The following is a 15,361-nucleotide window of genomic DNA, read 5'->3' as shown; positions in this document are numbered from 1 at the left end:
CATAGGTGGAGGGGAGTTGACCGAGACAAGCACAAAACCACAGGAGTGAAGTTCATAAGTAACACAATGCTTTATTAGAATCACAGTGTTAAAAGCTGGAGGGTTAAACAGAGCAACACAAGAACAGGAGGTGATCTCTCTACAGAGCGCTGAAGAAGGCGAGGAGGCCGGTGTCAGGAGACGGGTGGGTCAAGAGCTTCTGGATCTGCCAACAAAGATCAACACTTCTTAGCTAAATAATCAGAAATTCAGCATGTGTGAAACAGGATAAAACCTGAGTGAAGTCTTTCCCTTACCCAACTTTCTTTAAATCTAACAATTATTAACTATTATACTAAAGATAATAATAAATGTTTCCAGAAATCAAAGGTCAACCCCTCCCCCCCCAAATCAAACAGACTAGGTGTAAATCAGTAGTGCTATGTTGGTGCTTCTATTTTTCTAAAGCTATTATTGGAAGTTTCCAGAGGTCAACAAAGGTCAACTTGAAACTAAAGCAACCAGTTCTTCATTATATATGGAGTTGCCCATCTAATTAACAGTTAAGCATATACCTGCTGAAAAGGTTGTGATAGAATATACAACAATTCTCATTGGTCAGCGTATTTGACCGACACAATAAACCAATCATTTTATGCCAACCAACAGTGAATAGAGCCAAACCGAACCACGCTGAGCAGGTAGCAGTGGAAAAGGGGTGTAACACTGGTTTTAGGTAATGTGGTTGGCATAACTGAACTTTGGAAGACTTAAAATCTTCAAAGTGATAGAAGCAAAATAAAACTAGAAATTAGCAGCACAAACCAGCTCAAAATAGTAGCAGAACTTATTGAGAAACATTTTATTTCCTTTGGATAAATGTGTCTGTGTGTGTTTTTGAGTGTGTGAAAAGTGTAGTACATTCACTTGGGTTTTACTTATCTGGACATGATAAAATAATCTGGCTTTTAGCAAGTTGTAAAATCGTCCTAATCCAAAAACCATCATCACGTCATTTATTAAACAAAGACGAAGTAAAAGTTGAAAAGCTGTGTGTGGAAACCTAAGCGCACCCTATTTCCTTGTTGCACTATAGTTAGCAGCAAATACTTGAAGAGGTTGTTTTCTATAAGACTTTAATCAGCCTCTCAAATACATAGTCATGGACGAATCTTTGGCCTCCTCCAGTTTATAATACACCCGCTTCATTGCTTGTATGATGCAGTTTCAACCAAGCTTTAGCTGCAAGAGCGATGACCTTACATTTGACTCAAGAACACACTGGGAGTTCATGGTTGACTCGTTGACTGCCCAAATCATGATACCTCCATCACTGTGCTTGTCAGTTGGTATGAAAGCTTTTCTGCTGATATTCTGCATTTAGTTTTTTCCAAAACTTCCAACAAATGTCTATTCTGGTCTCATAACCTGTTACAATTAACATGTTAAATGAGGCCTTTAAGTCTGATGAGAAAGATAGACAACCAACCTAAATGTTTTCCACCTATAAACAAACTTTTTCACTGTAAAAAGATGGACCAGACTAATGTAACAACTGCTTTCAAGGGTCATTGCTGATGACTCTCCACTTTGGCATTAGGTAAACACACACCTGCGTTCCCCCAATTGCCTAATCTCCTGCTTTTACGGAGGTGGCCACACTTGTGGGAGCATTTATTTATTAAAACAGGGCTGCTACTTTCCCTCCTGAATCCTATGAAAGCAAAAATAAATATGGCTTTTCCATTTTAGCTTTGTATTTGTTTGATAAATAATGGCAGCATGGAATTTGTTGTGTATTGAACCTAGATTTAAATAACTTGAGAACCTTGTAAAGACTAGAAAATATGTCCTGACCAATAATGCCCAGAACTGAAACAGGGTGCACTTCCTTCATATCATGGCTATATCGACTGAATTTAATCACCAGAATTGGTGCTAGACAGAGAACAAATGTCACCCTTCCTTCTCTGGCTTCCTGTTCAATCTATGATTAGTTTTAGGCTTTTATTGTTTAGAGTTCTGAGCAGTGAAGCAAAATATCTGCTTATGTCATATTTTGTCTTTCAAATTTTTATTTTCATAGACACCCAAGTTGTTTTTTGTGTTTTCATTTGACTTTTTAATCCTTTATTCCTGTTCTTTTGCATTTTTATTTAGATTTCTTTAAAATTACATTTTAATATCCAGATGTTTGGCTTAAATGTGAAGCATGATGATGATATCAGTCGTTTTGAAATGTGCTGAAGGAATAAATTACACATTGACAGAGCAACAGAAAGTAGACGTAACAAGGACCTCCTTAAAGTTGGGGTGTTTGGCGCCTTCAACAAGCTGCAGCAGGACAGCCTCTGTGGTGGTAAGGTAAGCTCCGCTTTGCTTCAGACGGGACAAAGCAAACAAGCGGTCCGTCTGGCTGAAGAGTGAAGCATAAAGATTTAACATTAAACTGTGCATATACAGAACATATCTGGAATAAAATAAAATTGACAGATACCTTCTGGAGGAAACAGCATCGGCCACAATATGGACCTCAAATCCCTTCTCAAGAAGATCATATGTTGTACACTGAGCAAAAGAGGAGGGAATCATTTTTCATCCTTTAAACTAAACTATTCTAATTATTCCTTTTGGTTTTCTTTAATCATTAACAACATTAAAACTGAGCCAACAGCCTACAGACTAAATATAATGTAGAAACAAAAACATTCATTACTGCGATGCAAGCATGTGCCTCTATTCCACACAGAATGGCTTGTTTAGGGCTCCCCAGAGCCTGTAACTCCTTCTCCACTTCCTCTATGATCATAGTGAATGAGGTTTTGGCATGAGCGGTCAGATCCCCGGCCCCCAGCTCCGGCACGGTGGGTCCCAAGCCTTTAGGGTACTGCTCTGTCAAAATGGTGGGGATGCCCAGAATACGACTGGCCTGCAAGAGCGGATCAACGTTAGATGCGACAAATGACTACATTTAACGACAAAATAGGTAAGGAGTATGAACAACCTGGAGGAGTCTGGCTGCGTTGCTGACGATGTTATTGAACTGGAAGATATTGGGTCTGAACTTCTCCTGCATGTCACACAGGAAGAGGACAGCATCCTTGGTGGAGAGCCTGCCGATGTTGGCCACTGCAACAAGCACATCAAAGCCTAAGAAAAACAGCATCTGGCAAAAGTATTCACACCACTTGAAATGTTTCAAGTTTTGTCAAGTTACAATGATACAATATATTTATTGGAATTTCATTTGATGAGGCAACATCGAGTGGTTTTTATGTTTTAAAAAACATTTTTATTTATTGTTGCATGTACTTGTACTAAAGCCCCTGAGTTGATACTTTGTAGAACCATCTTTTCTCTAGTTACATCTGCGAGTCTTTGGGATTACGTCTCTACCAGCTTTACACATTTAGGGACTGGATATTTGACCTATTCTGTGTGTTCGTAAGCAGAAATGTTCAAGTCTTGCCAGATTCTCAAGTGGATTTCAGTCTGGACTTTGACTGGGCCAATCTAACTCATGAATAGACTTTGATCTAAAAGTAACAGAGTGCCCAGATCAATACCATGCATGTTTGCACTAATTCAACCTTGTCATTCTCTCTGTAAAAACACTTTGTGTATGTGTTATATAAAAGCAACGTGAATCCAAAGTCAAATTTCTTGATTGTGTGCCCAAACTTGGCGAATAAAGCTGATTATGAACTAATGTTGCCTTTGCCGTATACAGGTCCTTCTCAAAATATTAGCATATTGTGATAAAGTTCATTATTTTCCATAATGTCATGATGAAAATTTAACATTCATATATTTTAGATTCATTGCACACTAACTGAAATATTTCAGGTCTTTTATTGTCTTAATAAGGATGATTTTGGCATACAGCTCATGAAAACCCAAAATTCCTATCTCACAAAATTAGCATATTTCATCCGACCAATAAAAGAAAAGTGTTTTTAATACAAAAAACGTCAACCTTCAAATAATCATGTACAGTTATGCACTCAATACTTGGTCGGGAATCCTTTGGCAGAAATGACTGCTTCAATGCGGCGTGGCATGGAGGCAATCAGCCTGTGGCACTGCTGAGGTCTTATGGAGGCCCAGGATGCTTCGATAGCGGCCTTTAGCTCATCCAGAGTGTTGGGTCTTGAGTCTCTCAACGTTCTCTTCACAATATCCCACAGATTCTCTATGGGGTTCAGGTCAGGAGAGTTGATAGGCCAATTGAGCACAGTGATACCATGGTCAGTAAACCATTTACCAGTGGTTTTGGCACTGTGAGCAGGTGCCAGGTCGTGCTGAAAAATGAAATCTTCATCTCCATAAAGCTTTTCAGCAGATGGAAGCATGAACTGCTCCAAAATCTCCTGATAGCTAGCTGCATTGACCCTGCCCTTGATAAAACACAGTGGACCAACACCAGCAGCTGACACGGCACCCCAGACCATCACTGACTGTGGGTACTTGACACTGGACTTCTGGCATTTTGGCATTTCCTTCTCCCCAGTCTTCCTCCAGACTCTGGCACCTTGATTTCCGAATGACATGCAGAATTTGCTTTCATCCGAAAAAAGTACTTTGGACCACTGAGCAACAGTCCAGTGCTGCTTCTCTGTAGCCCAGGTCAGGCGCTTCTGCCGCTGTTTCTGGTTCAAAAGTGGCTTGACCTGGGGAATGCGGCACCTGTAGCCCATTTCCTGCACACGCCTGTGCACGGTGGCTCTGGATGTTTCTACTCCAGACTCAGTCCACTGCTTCCGCAGGTCCCCCAAGGTCTGGAATCGGCCCTTCTCCACAATCTTCCTCAGGGTCCAGTCACCTCTTCTCGTTGTGCAGCGTTTTCTGCCACACTTTTTCCTTCCCACAGACTTCCCACTGAGGTGCCTTGATACAGCACTCTGGGAACAGCCTATTCATTCAGAAATGTCTTTCTGTGTCTTACCCTCTTGCTTGAGGGTGTCAATAGTGGCCTTCTGGACAGCAGTCAGGTCGGCAGTCTTACCCATGATTGGGGTTTTGAGTGATGAACCAGGCTGGGAGTTTTAAAGGCCTCAGGAATCTTTTGCAGGTGTTTAGAGTTAACTCGTTGATTCAGATGATTAGGTTCATAGCTCGTTTAGAGACCCTTTTAATGATATGCTAATTTTGTGAGATAGGAATTTTGGGTTTTCATGAGCTGTATGCCAAAATCATCCGTATTAAGACAATAAAAGACCTGAAATATTTCAGTTAGTGTGCAATGAATCTAAAATATATGAATGTTAAATTTTCATCATGACATTATGGAAAATAATGAACTTTATCACAATATGCTAATATTTTGAGAAGGACCTGTATTTAGGACTATTGGCCTGGTTGAGGGTTAACCTCCTCTCAAGTTTTAAGTCTTTTGCAGCCTCTAACATGTTTTCTTCTGGTTTTGGCCTGTATTTAGCTCCATGTTTTCTTCTATTAATTCTCACCAGCTTCCCTGTCCCTGCTGAGGAAAAACATTCCTCCAGCTGGGACAAGGAATGCTGAGACCATCATATGTTCAAAGACTGTGATGTTGTTTTACACCCTAAGCCTTCTTTAAATTTATCCACAACTTTACGTCTGAGCTGCCTGCTTTGTTCATTGGTCTTCATGCTTCTGTTTTCATCACTAATGTTCTCTAAACCTCTGAAGCCTTCTCAAGACAATGAATTCTTGTATTACATTACAATATGTGCTGTACATATGCAAATAACACTAAAAGGTTTGTGTTCGTGGTTTTGATATGGCAACATGTGAACATGTTTTAGGGCAAGTTTAAGGTACTGTAACTAATTCAGGTCTGGCATATAATTTGTGGCAACAACATGAGAGGAATGCAAGGTCGAACGTCTTGTTCTGAATGTTTCTGCAAAGTAGCCATGTGTAGCTGTCTGTAAGCATCAACTGGAAATAACTGCATACTATAGCTTTTACACAAATATATATATTTATATATATATATAAAACTTTGGGTTATCTATGCATCAGTGCAAAACCAAAGTAAAGTAGCGACAAAAAACAGCTTTGATCTTAAATTAGTTTATCAAAAGTAAGGTGACTTACTGTTGTCCAGATGTGAGCAGGGGTGACAGGTTCAAGTGGACAGTAAAAATATTAACTACCAGGTTAAAGTATTATTTCCCATATGACGCCTCCTGAAGGGGAATGTTTGTTGCAAGAGAAAAAGGAAGAACGCAAACACTGAACAAAAACGGTTGGTAATACCAACTGAATAATGACAAACGTCCGCTACTTTAACAGCCACGTTACATCCACATAAAACATAATATCTAAAACTAACCTCGATTATAATGAAGACCCGGAACATTTACTTCGAAGGACTCGCCAATAAACCCCGCCTTTCAAAGGATAATGGCCAATCGAATTGTGTGTTACAAGAATTTACGTCACTTTCATCCAATAGCAGGGAATGTTTGCTGTAGGAGGCTTTGCTAAGCTAAGAGATTGGAAACCAGTGTTAGGTAAAGATGTCTGACAATGCTGAGTCTCCAACAGAAACACAGAAAGAGGAGCTACAGTCACCGTCAGAAAACTCCGCGACTAGCGAGGAGAAAAAGAAAAGTAAGAAATCCTAATTTAATTTACGCGAGTTGCAAAAAGTTCTGATTTGTTTTTTTGTCTCTTGCTAATGCTAACGGAAGTGTTTTTCGGGTGGATGACGGAGATGACGATTGACAGCAATTTCGACCAATAGGATGGCTGCCATTTTCTGTTTAGCCAATAAACGTACGCGGTAATTTCACTTCGAGAAGAGAGCTAATGCTATTACTAGTAACTATGAAGGCAAACATTTATTTTAATTTGCTTTAAATTTCACTTTACATCTGATGCTTCTCCATACATTTTACAACACAAGTTACAGCTGTTTATGTAATCGTCATTTTTCCTGTATATACGTAATATTATCTTTAAAATAATGTAGAAAGTGTCCTGTTTGAGGTGGTTCCTCATTATTATTCTTATGTTTCCTTAACTATTTAAGATTTAATTTAGGACCGAGCATCATTGACTATGGTAAATATGTAACAATATATGGTCAAATTCAGATATATTGGGATATGATTATTAATTACATCTTTGAGTTCAATCAATTAAAAAGAAATGTACCATATAATTTTTAATTACTCAAGGTCTCAACGAGCTTTATTCTTCATCATTTTCTTATAGCTTACATATAACAAATTTTAAAAGACATGTTTGATGATCTGGGACAGTTTGTTTGGTCTATTCTATTATTTTTAGCTACAGTATATATTGGGGAAGTGATTAATTCTCCAGCGTTTGTTTCCTTATATGAGACCATTTTATTCTTTGTAAATGAGGGTATATTAGGGAATATTTCCAGGATGCCATTCTATTTAGATAAATTAATACATTGAAAAAAAAATTTTAAAAGTAAGACCATTAGTGTGCTTCAGCAGAGAATACGTACATCAATATCTGTTGTGCAAATCCATGCTACTACTACAAGAAAAATACTTTTACTCTACTGTTAAACCGTATTTGGAGTAATATTTATTGTATATAACTAATAAGTCAAAAATACTGGCTAGGATTATCTGACCACACAAATCTGATCTAACAAGTTTATCTCTTACTACATCTACTTAAATTCGCCTGCAGCAGAGATCTCAGTGGTTCTGTGTTGGTTTAGTTGTTAATTTCCAACTTTAACCCGGGCTTTATGTGCATACATTTGTGATAAAGTTCTTGTATGCCCGTTAAATGCTTTTTTGAACTCAACACACCACATTTTAATAATTTGGGACAAGAAAATGTACTAATTTAGATAATCATCATAATACGTTTTATATAAAGAGAATTTTTAAACAAACATGTTTGTTTTGATGCACCAGGAGATCATTCTATCTCACTATATTCTGAACTACTTTATTCATTCCAACTTTCTAGCCATATCTGTAATCTACCTGAAGCATTTTTCTGATCTCTGGATTTCCAACTTTATGTTGGATGCTCACAACACAAACCTGTGGAATGTCACCTCAGGCTCTTGGTTTCTTAGTTTCTATTGCAGTTAGATGGAACTGTAGTGTGCACATTGGTCTGTCTCCTCTAGCCAATAAAAACGGTGGGGATTTATTTTTGGCTCCAGAGATACAGAAGGTGTATACAAGTGATAAAGTTCATTAAATTATTTAATTAACAAAGCAAGTACTCATATATGGCACAAAGCGGTCCTAGTAAAAATGAAAATGATCACAATAGGGTAATTATTGATTACTGTATTCAACAGACTCATGGTCCACAAGAAAACAACAACACGACATATAAAAAAGAGAAGAGAGAAAAAGAAAAAAAATTATAAAAGACTTGTATACCAATGTTTCCACAGAGCCGACTGGTATCTTAGCGCACTAAGAGATGGATGTGAAAACATTACAATAAGACTGATCAATGAGCTGCACAAACGACACATAAACATATATCACAAGTGCCTGGAATGTTCTGACATGTGCATTACAAAACATCTCACTTGCTCTGCTGAACCTGGGTTTCTTGAGAAGAATTCTCAAAGAGTCATTATAGGCAACATTAAGCTTCTGCATACTAGCTTTTTTAAATTTGCACCACAAAGGAGCTGTATACAAGGATGTACAGTAAGCTTTAAATAGGCTTATTTTTACCTCATCAGTGCACATATGGAATTTCCTCCCCAGAATGTTTGCCTGGGCGGACAACATGCGACACTGCCGATAAATGTCATCATCATCACAGAGCTGGTCTGTGATGTAGTGACCCAGATATTTAGTTTTGGAACAAACATTTAACTTTTGCCCTGACAGAAAAAAATCAGGGAAGCAAAGTTGTTTGTCAGATTTAGTCCTACAAACTAGTACAACAGTTTTCTTAGCATTATACTGCACATCAAAACTCAACCCATAATCAGAGCAGATGTCCAGTAACTGCTGAAAACCTGCACTGCTGCGTGAGAGGACAGCCAGGTCATCAGCATACATTAAGTGATTGACCAACGTATCACCAATCATACATCCAGTTTTACAGAGGTTCATTTCTTGTGACAGGTCATCCATATACAAGTTAAACAAGGCAGGAGAAAGAAGTCCACCCTGACGCACACCATTACTCACATCAAAGGAAGCAGATACCAAAGACCAAATGCAATAAAAAAATTATTGCACTTTTAGGGGTCACAGAGAAGAGTTGAACAGTTGGATTGCTACAGACAGGAATGACTTTCCTTTGGTGTTGAGAGATATATTGTGGTGAAATGAGTCTGTTGTTAAACATGCTTCTGCAAATGACGTTTGACTCTCTTACACCACTGTCAAGGAGTTGACGTCCATTCCAAAACTTTGCTGGCCATGCAGATCAGTTCATTGATCCTCTTGGCAACCACTAGTGTCAGTCTTCTGCCTAAGTGTAGACAACATCACCAGCCACTAAAGACTTATAAGCATCATCTGGCAGATGTTGAAAGACTGCAGCCAACTCAGAAAATTTTCAGTAGTGGTGCTAGTCTGGTTCAATTTAATGTTGGTATGCTCTCTAATATACAGAGGCTTTTAAATGTTTTGGCACCTGTGTCATAAATAGAAAAAAAATAACTAAATTAATCTTTTGTTCACTAACATAACCTTCGACTGAACATTTTTCCATTTTATTCAGTGCAAAAATAGAGGTGCCACAATTAGTGGCATCCCCAATAATTCCTATAAAATTAATGTAACTGAGGAGTTTTTTAACGAATGCTTTAAGTTAAATGGACTGAACTTATATAGCGCTTTTCCAGTCATACAGACCACTCAAAGCGCTTTACACTAGCGCCACATTCACCCAATCACACTCACACATTCATATACCGATACGCAGATCAGTAGGTAACTTGAAGTTAAGTGCCTTGCCCAGGGCACATCGACCTATGGCAGGAGGAAGCTGGAATCGAACCCACAACCTTCTGATTGCAAGACAACTACTCTTCCTACTGAGCCACAGTCGCCTTAAAGAGGAACTAAACCCCAACTACCAGCGTCGCTCTGCTCAAGCTCCATGTTTCAATGTACCAAAATAAGCTAGCTGCCACTTTCCCTCGTCCTCCTGACCAGAGGCTTTATGGAGCCCTGCGGGCCTGAGCCTTATCAGTTCGAGCCGCTGGCTCAAGGCGCTGACTCGGCGATACTTAAAGCCGGCGCTGCCGAGGGAGTGGAGACTCCTGACTCGCTACGGGGGGCGTGTCAGAGTGAGAATACCCGAACACGGGGGCTGTGAAATAAGCATTTACCAAGCTGTACCGTTTGAACCAATAGGAAAATTCTGCAGTATCTATCGTTCACCTCAAAGAGGGCAGCCTTAAGATGGTTTTAGGACAAATGTTGCAGAATTAAACAAGTTTACATTAAAATAAAAATAAAAAAATGCACAGAAACAAAAATATAGCACCCCTGTGGCTCAGTTTATACAGTTTCTCTGCAAAAAAAAAGGTGATTTGCGGTTTTGCTCCCCTGTAATAAGAGTTTTGTAGGAACCTATGATCTGTAATTTATGATCCCTGGGATCATCAAATATTTACCTCCCGGTGTCCAAGGGAAGCAAATATGACGTGGCACAAAAGTCTATTTCTTTTAGCTACTCTTCAAAATGGGAAATACTAGAGAACACGATAGCTAAGTAAGAGTTGCTCTTTGTAAGTCCGGAAATGGCTCCAGGAAAACAGCTGTTTGCATTAACCTGCAGATATCTACAGTCAGAGCAAAGGTTAAAACTAAACTGACCAAATAATGTAAAAACATTTAATAGAAGTGGATGTTTGACAGAGAGGCTAAAAAACCCCAACCAAAGCTTCCTGTGCAACTTTATGATTCTGAAATAAAATATTGATTTATTTTATACATCTTTGTCAGGGGTGCCAATAAATCTACAGGTGTCTCAGTCATATTTATTCCCTCCACCATGAAATATATAAAATGATTGTTTAAGTACGTCCACTGGAGATGGATTTATGCATACACATCTCAACATACACACCAATCAGTGCTGCTTTAGAAATTCCTACTACACATGTATTGGTAGGAATACTCAGACTCTAGCATGCTAGAGTCTGTTGAGTGCTTTGCTTGCATTAGGGAAAACCAATATGTTCAAGGGCAGGATTGAACATTATTTGGTCAGCTTAGAGAGATTTCCAGCAAGTGCAAGAAACTGTTTGTAGTAGTTAGTAATGGTAATTGTATTAAGTGGGGTTTCGTGAAAGACATCACAAACATGGATAAAGCAGACTTATTAACATTCCTATATTCTACAGGACATTTAAATTAATTATGGGGTTATTATGGCACCAAAGCAGTTATAGCTTATAATGTTTAATGTGTGCATAAAAAAACAAAGGATAGCATATTTCTGTAGGTCCTACAGCCAAGACAAACTCTCATGGTACTCCATAGTATTCTGTTGGATTCTTATTTTCCTCTAATGTAATCAAAACCTGTCGGTGCTTTTTACAGGAACTGTCATAAATTCAGCCATTTTAGTTCAGATTTGTCCTGGTTAGACTGCAACAGGAACTGCTTTCAGTTTTAGTGTTTTTTTCCTTCTTCTTTTACAGTTGATGTGCTGCTGAAGGCTGTGGGAGACACTCCTATAATGAAAACAAAGAAATGGGCTGTGGACAGGGGGAGGACGGTGCAGTCCCTGGCTCAGTTCATCTCTCGCTTCCTCAAACTCGATGCTAATGAACAACTGGTGAGGATGAGTTTTCCATAAAATGTCTGGAGTATAAAAACAAACAAACTGACCACCTCTGCTCTGTAAAGTTCTCACTGAGGCCGTTTGCTGTATTTTTCAGTTCATCTATGTTCATCAGTCATTTGCACCATCACCAGATCAAGAAGTGGGGGTCCTCTTTGATGTAAGTTTACAAACTGTTATAATGCTTTATAATTCTGCTATTTTTAGTGTTAAAATTGGCTTTTTTCTTTAACTTTAAACCATAGTATGTTCTTATAAAAACGTTTATTCTTAAAAGATTGCAAAGTCATTAAATACAGTTGAATTCTTTATTCTGTTTCTAAAGAACAGTACCACATGTAAACACAAACAGTATCTCAAAAGATTTGTTTTGTCCTATTTATATAAAAAAAAACTTCACAGACAGACAGTGACAGAAAAAAGTTTTTGGAGCTTCAAATATGAATCAAATCTATACTTCCTGAGAAGGATCTTATGACCCTCCAATATTAAAATGTATCGACAGGATGACTTTTACCTCAGCTTGCATGAGTTGACCAATAGAGGGTTCATGAAGAGGGAAACTTTATAGACCAAAGCCTTAAAGTGCATGTGACACGTCTTTTTCACAAATGCAGAAATTGGAAGAAAACATCTTGATATTGAAGGATTTGGGCAGTAATTGACATGATAGTAGGATAAAAGATGAGATAAAAGACAATTGTGACACAAAATAGGCATATTTTGATGTTAAATTTAGTAAGTCCAAAGTCACCCAGAAATGATGCCAAAAGGGAAGTCTCCGGTCATTCATTGTGCGAGCGTCAATGATAAAAGGTTAAGGTAGAAGCCAGGTTGCCTTAAAACAACGTTAATATGGTGAAACAATACACTTACAACACAATACAGCTGTTAGTCTGCACTACTTTCCTGAAGCGAAGAGGATCAGAGCTGCCTGGATCAGAGCTGGAAAACTGACGAGGGACAGATGGGCTGGTCCCATCAAGCACAGCCAGTTGTGATCGGAGGACTTCTCAGCAAACTGCTTCGAACAAGAAACCTCTTAATTCAGAAGAGAAATGATGTCAGAGGTCGGGATATCTGACAGACGAAGGAGAATGCTGAAGCAGAGCCTATAGCCACGCTGTTCGGAGCATCTGATGGGAAAAGGTTGTTGCTGCTGTTGCTAAACGGATCAAGGCTCAGCGGGTACTTATCTGTTGCAAAAGTACATAATTTTTATTATTAATAATAATAATTTCAGATTATTATTATTAATAATAAAAATAAGATAAATTAAGCGTGTATACGATATATTTAAATAAATGGTTCTCTACAGATACAGATACAAAAAAATGACACCAGGAAGTGTCTTCAGATCTTGAATCATCCCTCGTGTCTGCTGCTACTGCTCCATGCTGCTCACTTTGCCTCCAGTTGTTTCAATAATTACCGTAAACCTGGATTTACACTATATCTGCTCCGGTCAGGTCTGCTGCGAAGCCCGAAGGAACTCCAAGAACGATCGGGCAATAAAAGCCGGTGATAAATGCTGTAATAAGTCCAAAACAACTCATTCTGTGGACGTTAAACAGCGTTATTTTTGTTTTATGCATCCAGATATTTTCATGTGTTTTGTTCTACAATGGGTGAATACACTGAGTGCAGCGAAGCTACATTTGTTGCTTAATTTGGTACATTTAATATTTACTTGTTTGGTTTATAATACCTTAATTAACCCAGTAACTGATCTAATTGATCTGATGTTAACTGCTAATATGTACTTGTGTATAAATAAATAAATAAATATATGTGTGTATTTATTAATATAGCGAGATCTAGTCTGTCTTTAGTGAATTGTTTTGAAAATCCAGATGTTGTGCTCGTTCTGCTTCCTGGTGGTGTGGTATGATTCATGCATATTTACTCCGGCTGTGCTCCGGCATCCGGTAAAAATAGACTCTGGTCGAATTAGATGTCCGCACATCACAACATACCCATCTGATGACAGCTGACTTTCCTTTTCTTCTGACTCTGCTGCGTCTCTTTGTGATAGTGACTGAAATATATCTAAAGAAACATCAAATTATTTGCTGCTGTGTGTGTTGCTGGCCATTGTAGCAGCAGTCAGTTTACATGCGGGGTTCCCCTCTGACGTCATAAAAGAGCGCAACATAATTGCAAAGGAGTAATTTGGAATTTATGACCACATATCTCATTTCAGTGGCATTATTTACTTTAAAATATTTCATCAGTGTTTCCTTTTCATAATAAATATAAATGGATTTATCATGAAAATTCGATGTCGCAGGCACTTTAAATTCTCTCGGTTGTGCTGCAGAAGGTGATGGTGAAGGACTCAAGTCCAAAACACAAGAGGACACTTGATGTCCCTTTCAGCTTCTACACATTCTTTTTTTCTCAGATGTTCTTTACATTTTCATCAACATAGTGTTTTTTTTTTTCTTTAAGATTTCCTGTCATTAATTTTATTTTGCTTTTGTCTTTTCCTGTGTCTCTTCCAGTGTTTCGCCAGCGATGGGAAGCTTGTTCTGCATTATTGTAAATCTCAAGCCTGGGGTTAGCTGCTTTGTGTGATGTTCAATTAATTCCTTAAACAAAAAAATGTTTTCTGTATTTACTGTCTTCAAGTTTGTATGTACATATGCTGTAAATAAATCATTGTAAACATTTTTCTAGACTTTTGCTTTATTGTCACACTTAAATGTTTCAGATTATCAAAAACAATGGAAACTATCCAAACCAAAATGGAAAACAATATAATTACCTCCTGAGATAAGTCATGAATCAACTGTGATTGACCACATTTTTTATTTTTGAAAACTGGGTTCAGTTTCCCAGATCTGGTTACTGCCAGACCTAAAGAATGAGGTGATCACTCAAATAGAACCTGTTTGACAACTTGAAGTAGACTAAATATTATCAGAAGCAACAGATCATGCCCTAATCTAAAGAAATTCCTTGCAACCCATATTAGTAATTTCCATCTATCAGTCAGGAAATTGTTATATAGCCATTTCTAAGGTTTTGGGACTAAAGTGAACCACAGAGAGAGCCATTATACCAGCAGAGAACCCAGAGCAACATCTGAAGCACTGCAGGGTCCACTTGTCTTAGTTAAGGTCAAAGTTTATGATTTAATGAAAAAGAGCTTGGGCAAATATGCCATCCATAGGAGAGGTCCAGGGCCAAAATCTCTGACAAAGAGAGGATAAAGGCCTGTCTTACATTTGCAAAAAAGCATTTGATGAACCCCACAGCTTTTGAGAAAATACTGTGTGGACTGACAAGACAAAGGTTGAACCATTTGGAGGGTGATTATCCCGTGAAACTAAATCAGCATTTCAGAAAAAGAATAACAGTCAAACATAGTTTTGGTAGAGTGATGGTCTGTATTTGCTTTGCTACTTTAGAACCTGGATGGCCAGCCATAATTGATGAAACCATGACTTCTGGTCTCTAGCAGAAAATCCTGAAGAGGTTTGTGACCTTAAGCTGAAGTCCACTTGGGTGATGCAGCAGGGTAATATCCTGAAAGCCACCAGCAAGTCCACTTTTGAAATGCTCAAACAGGAAAAAGGGTTTTAGAGGGGCCTAGTAAACGTCTGGACTTATACCC

The 15,361-nt window shown here is 38.4% G+C and overlaps 2 protein-coding genes across 3 annotated transcripts; one reads left to right on the top strand and one right to left on the bottom strand.

Moving 5' to 3' along the window:
- Positions 1-46: 46 nt before the first annotated feature.
- isoc2 (isochorismatase domain containing 2) lies at positions 47-6,439 on the bottom strand. Its single transcript, XM_047361926.1, has 7 exons — positions 6,299-6,439; positions 6,061-6,152; positions 2,984-3,108; positions 2,696-2,908; positions 2,477-2,547; positions 2,278-2,395; positions 47-205 (listed from the first exon to the last, which is right to left on the bottom strand). Coding segments are annotated over exons 2-7 (594 nt in total). The 5' UTR covers positions 6,062-6,152; positions 6,299-6,439; the 3' UTR covers positions 47-139.
- A 1-nt stretch (position 6,440) lies between these two features.
- atg12 (ATG12 autophagy related 12 homolog (S. cerevisiae)) lies at positions 6,441-14,415 on the top strand. 2 transcript variants are annotated; one of them, XM_047361927.1, is made up of 4 exons: positions 6,441-6,579; positions 11,600-11,736; positions 11,840-11,902; positions 14,247-14,415. In XM_047361927.1, exons 1-4 carry the CDS (start codon positions 6,486-6,488, stop codon positions 14,304-14,306), a joined length of 354 nt encoding a protein of 117 aa, XP_047217883.1. In that variant the 5' UTR covers positions 6,441-6,485; the 3' UTR covers positions 14,307-14,415. The 2 variants fall into 2 exon arrangements, with proteins under 2 accessions (XP_047217883.1, XP_047217884.1); XM_047361928.1 differs by lacking the exon at positions 6,441-6,579 and adding an exon at positions 6,616-6,744.
- Positions 14,416-15,361: the final 946 nt, after the last annotated feature.

The sequence above is a fragment of the Girardinichthys multiradiatus genome, chromosome 3, assembly GCF_021462225.1.
Source record: "Girardinichthys multiradiatus isolate DD_20200921_A chromosome 3, DD_fGirMul_XY1, whole genome shotgun sequence".
In the NCBI taxonomy this organism is placed as follows: domain Eukaryota; kingdom Metazoa; phylum Chordata; class Actinopteri; order Cyprinodontiformes; family Goodeidae; genus Girardinichthys; species Girardinichthys multiradiatus.
The sequence above is the reverse complement of the archived record's forward strand: the minus strand, read 5'-3'. Positions and strand labels throughout refer to the sequence as shown.

Excerpts from the sequence above, each read along its gene's own strand:
- isoc2 (XM_047361926.1), bottom strand. Across the intron at positions 2,396-2,476 it reads GATGCTGTTTCCTCCAGAAG|CCAGACGGACCGCTTGTTTG; the intron begins GTATCTGTCAAT and ends TTCACTCTTCAG. Across the intron at positions 206-2,277 it reads AACACCCCAACTTTAAGGAG|ATCCAGAAGCTCTTGACCCA; the intron begins GTCCTTGTTACG and ends CTTTGTTGGCAG.
- atg12 (XM_047361927.1), top strand. The coding sequence starts at position 6,486 with ATGTCTGACAATGCTGAGTCTCCAACAGAAACACAGAAAGAGGAGCTA. Across the intron at positions 11,737-11,839 it reads TCGATGCTAATGAACAACTG|TTCATCTATGTTCATCAGTC; the intron begins GTGAGGATGAGT and ends TGTATTTTTCAG. Across the intron at positions 11,903-14,246 it reads AAGTGGGGGTCCTCTTTGAT|TGTTTCGCCAGCGATGGGAA; the intron begins GTAAGTTTACAA and ends TGTCTCTTCCAG.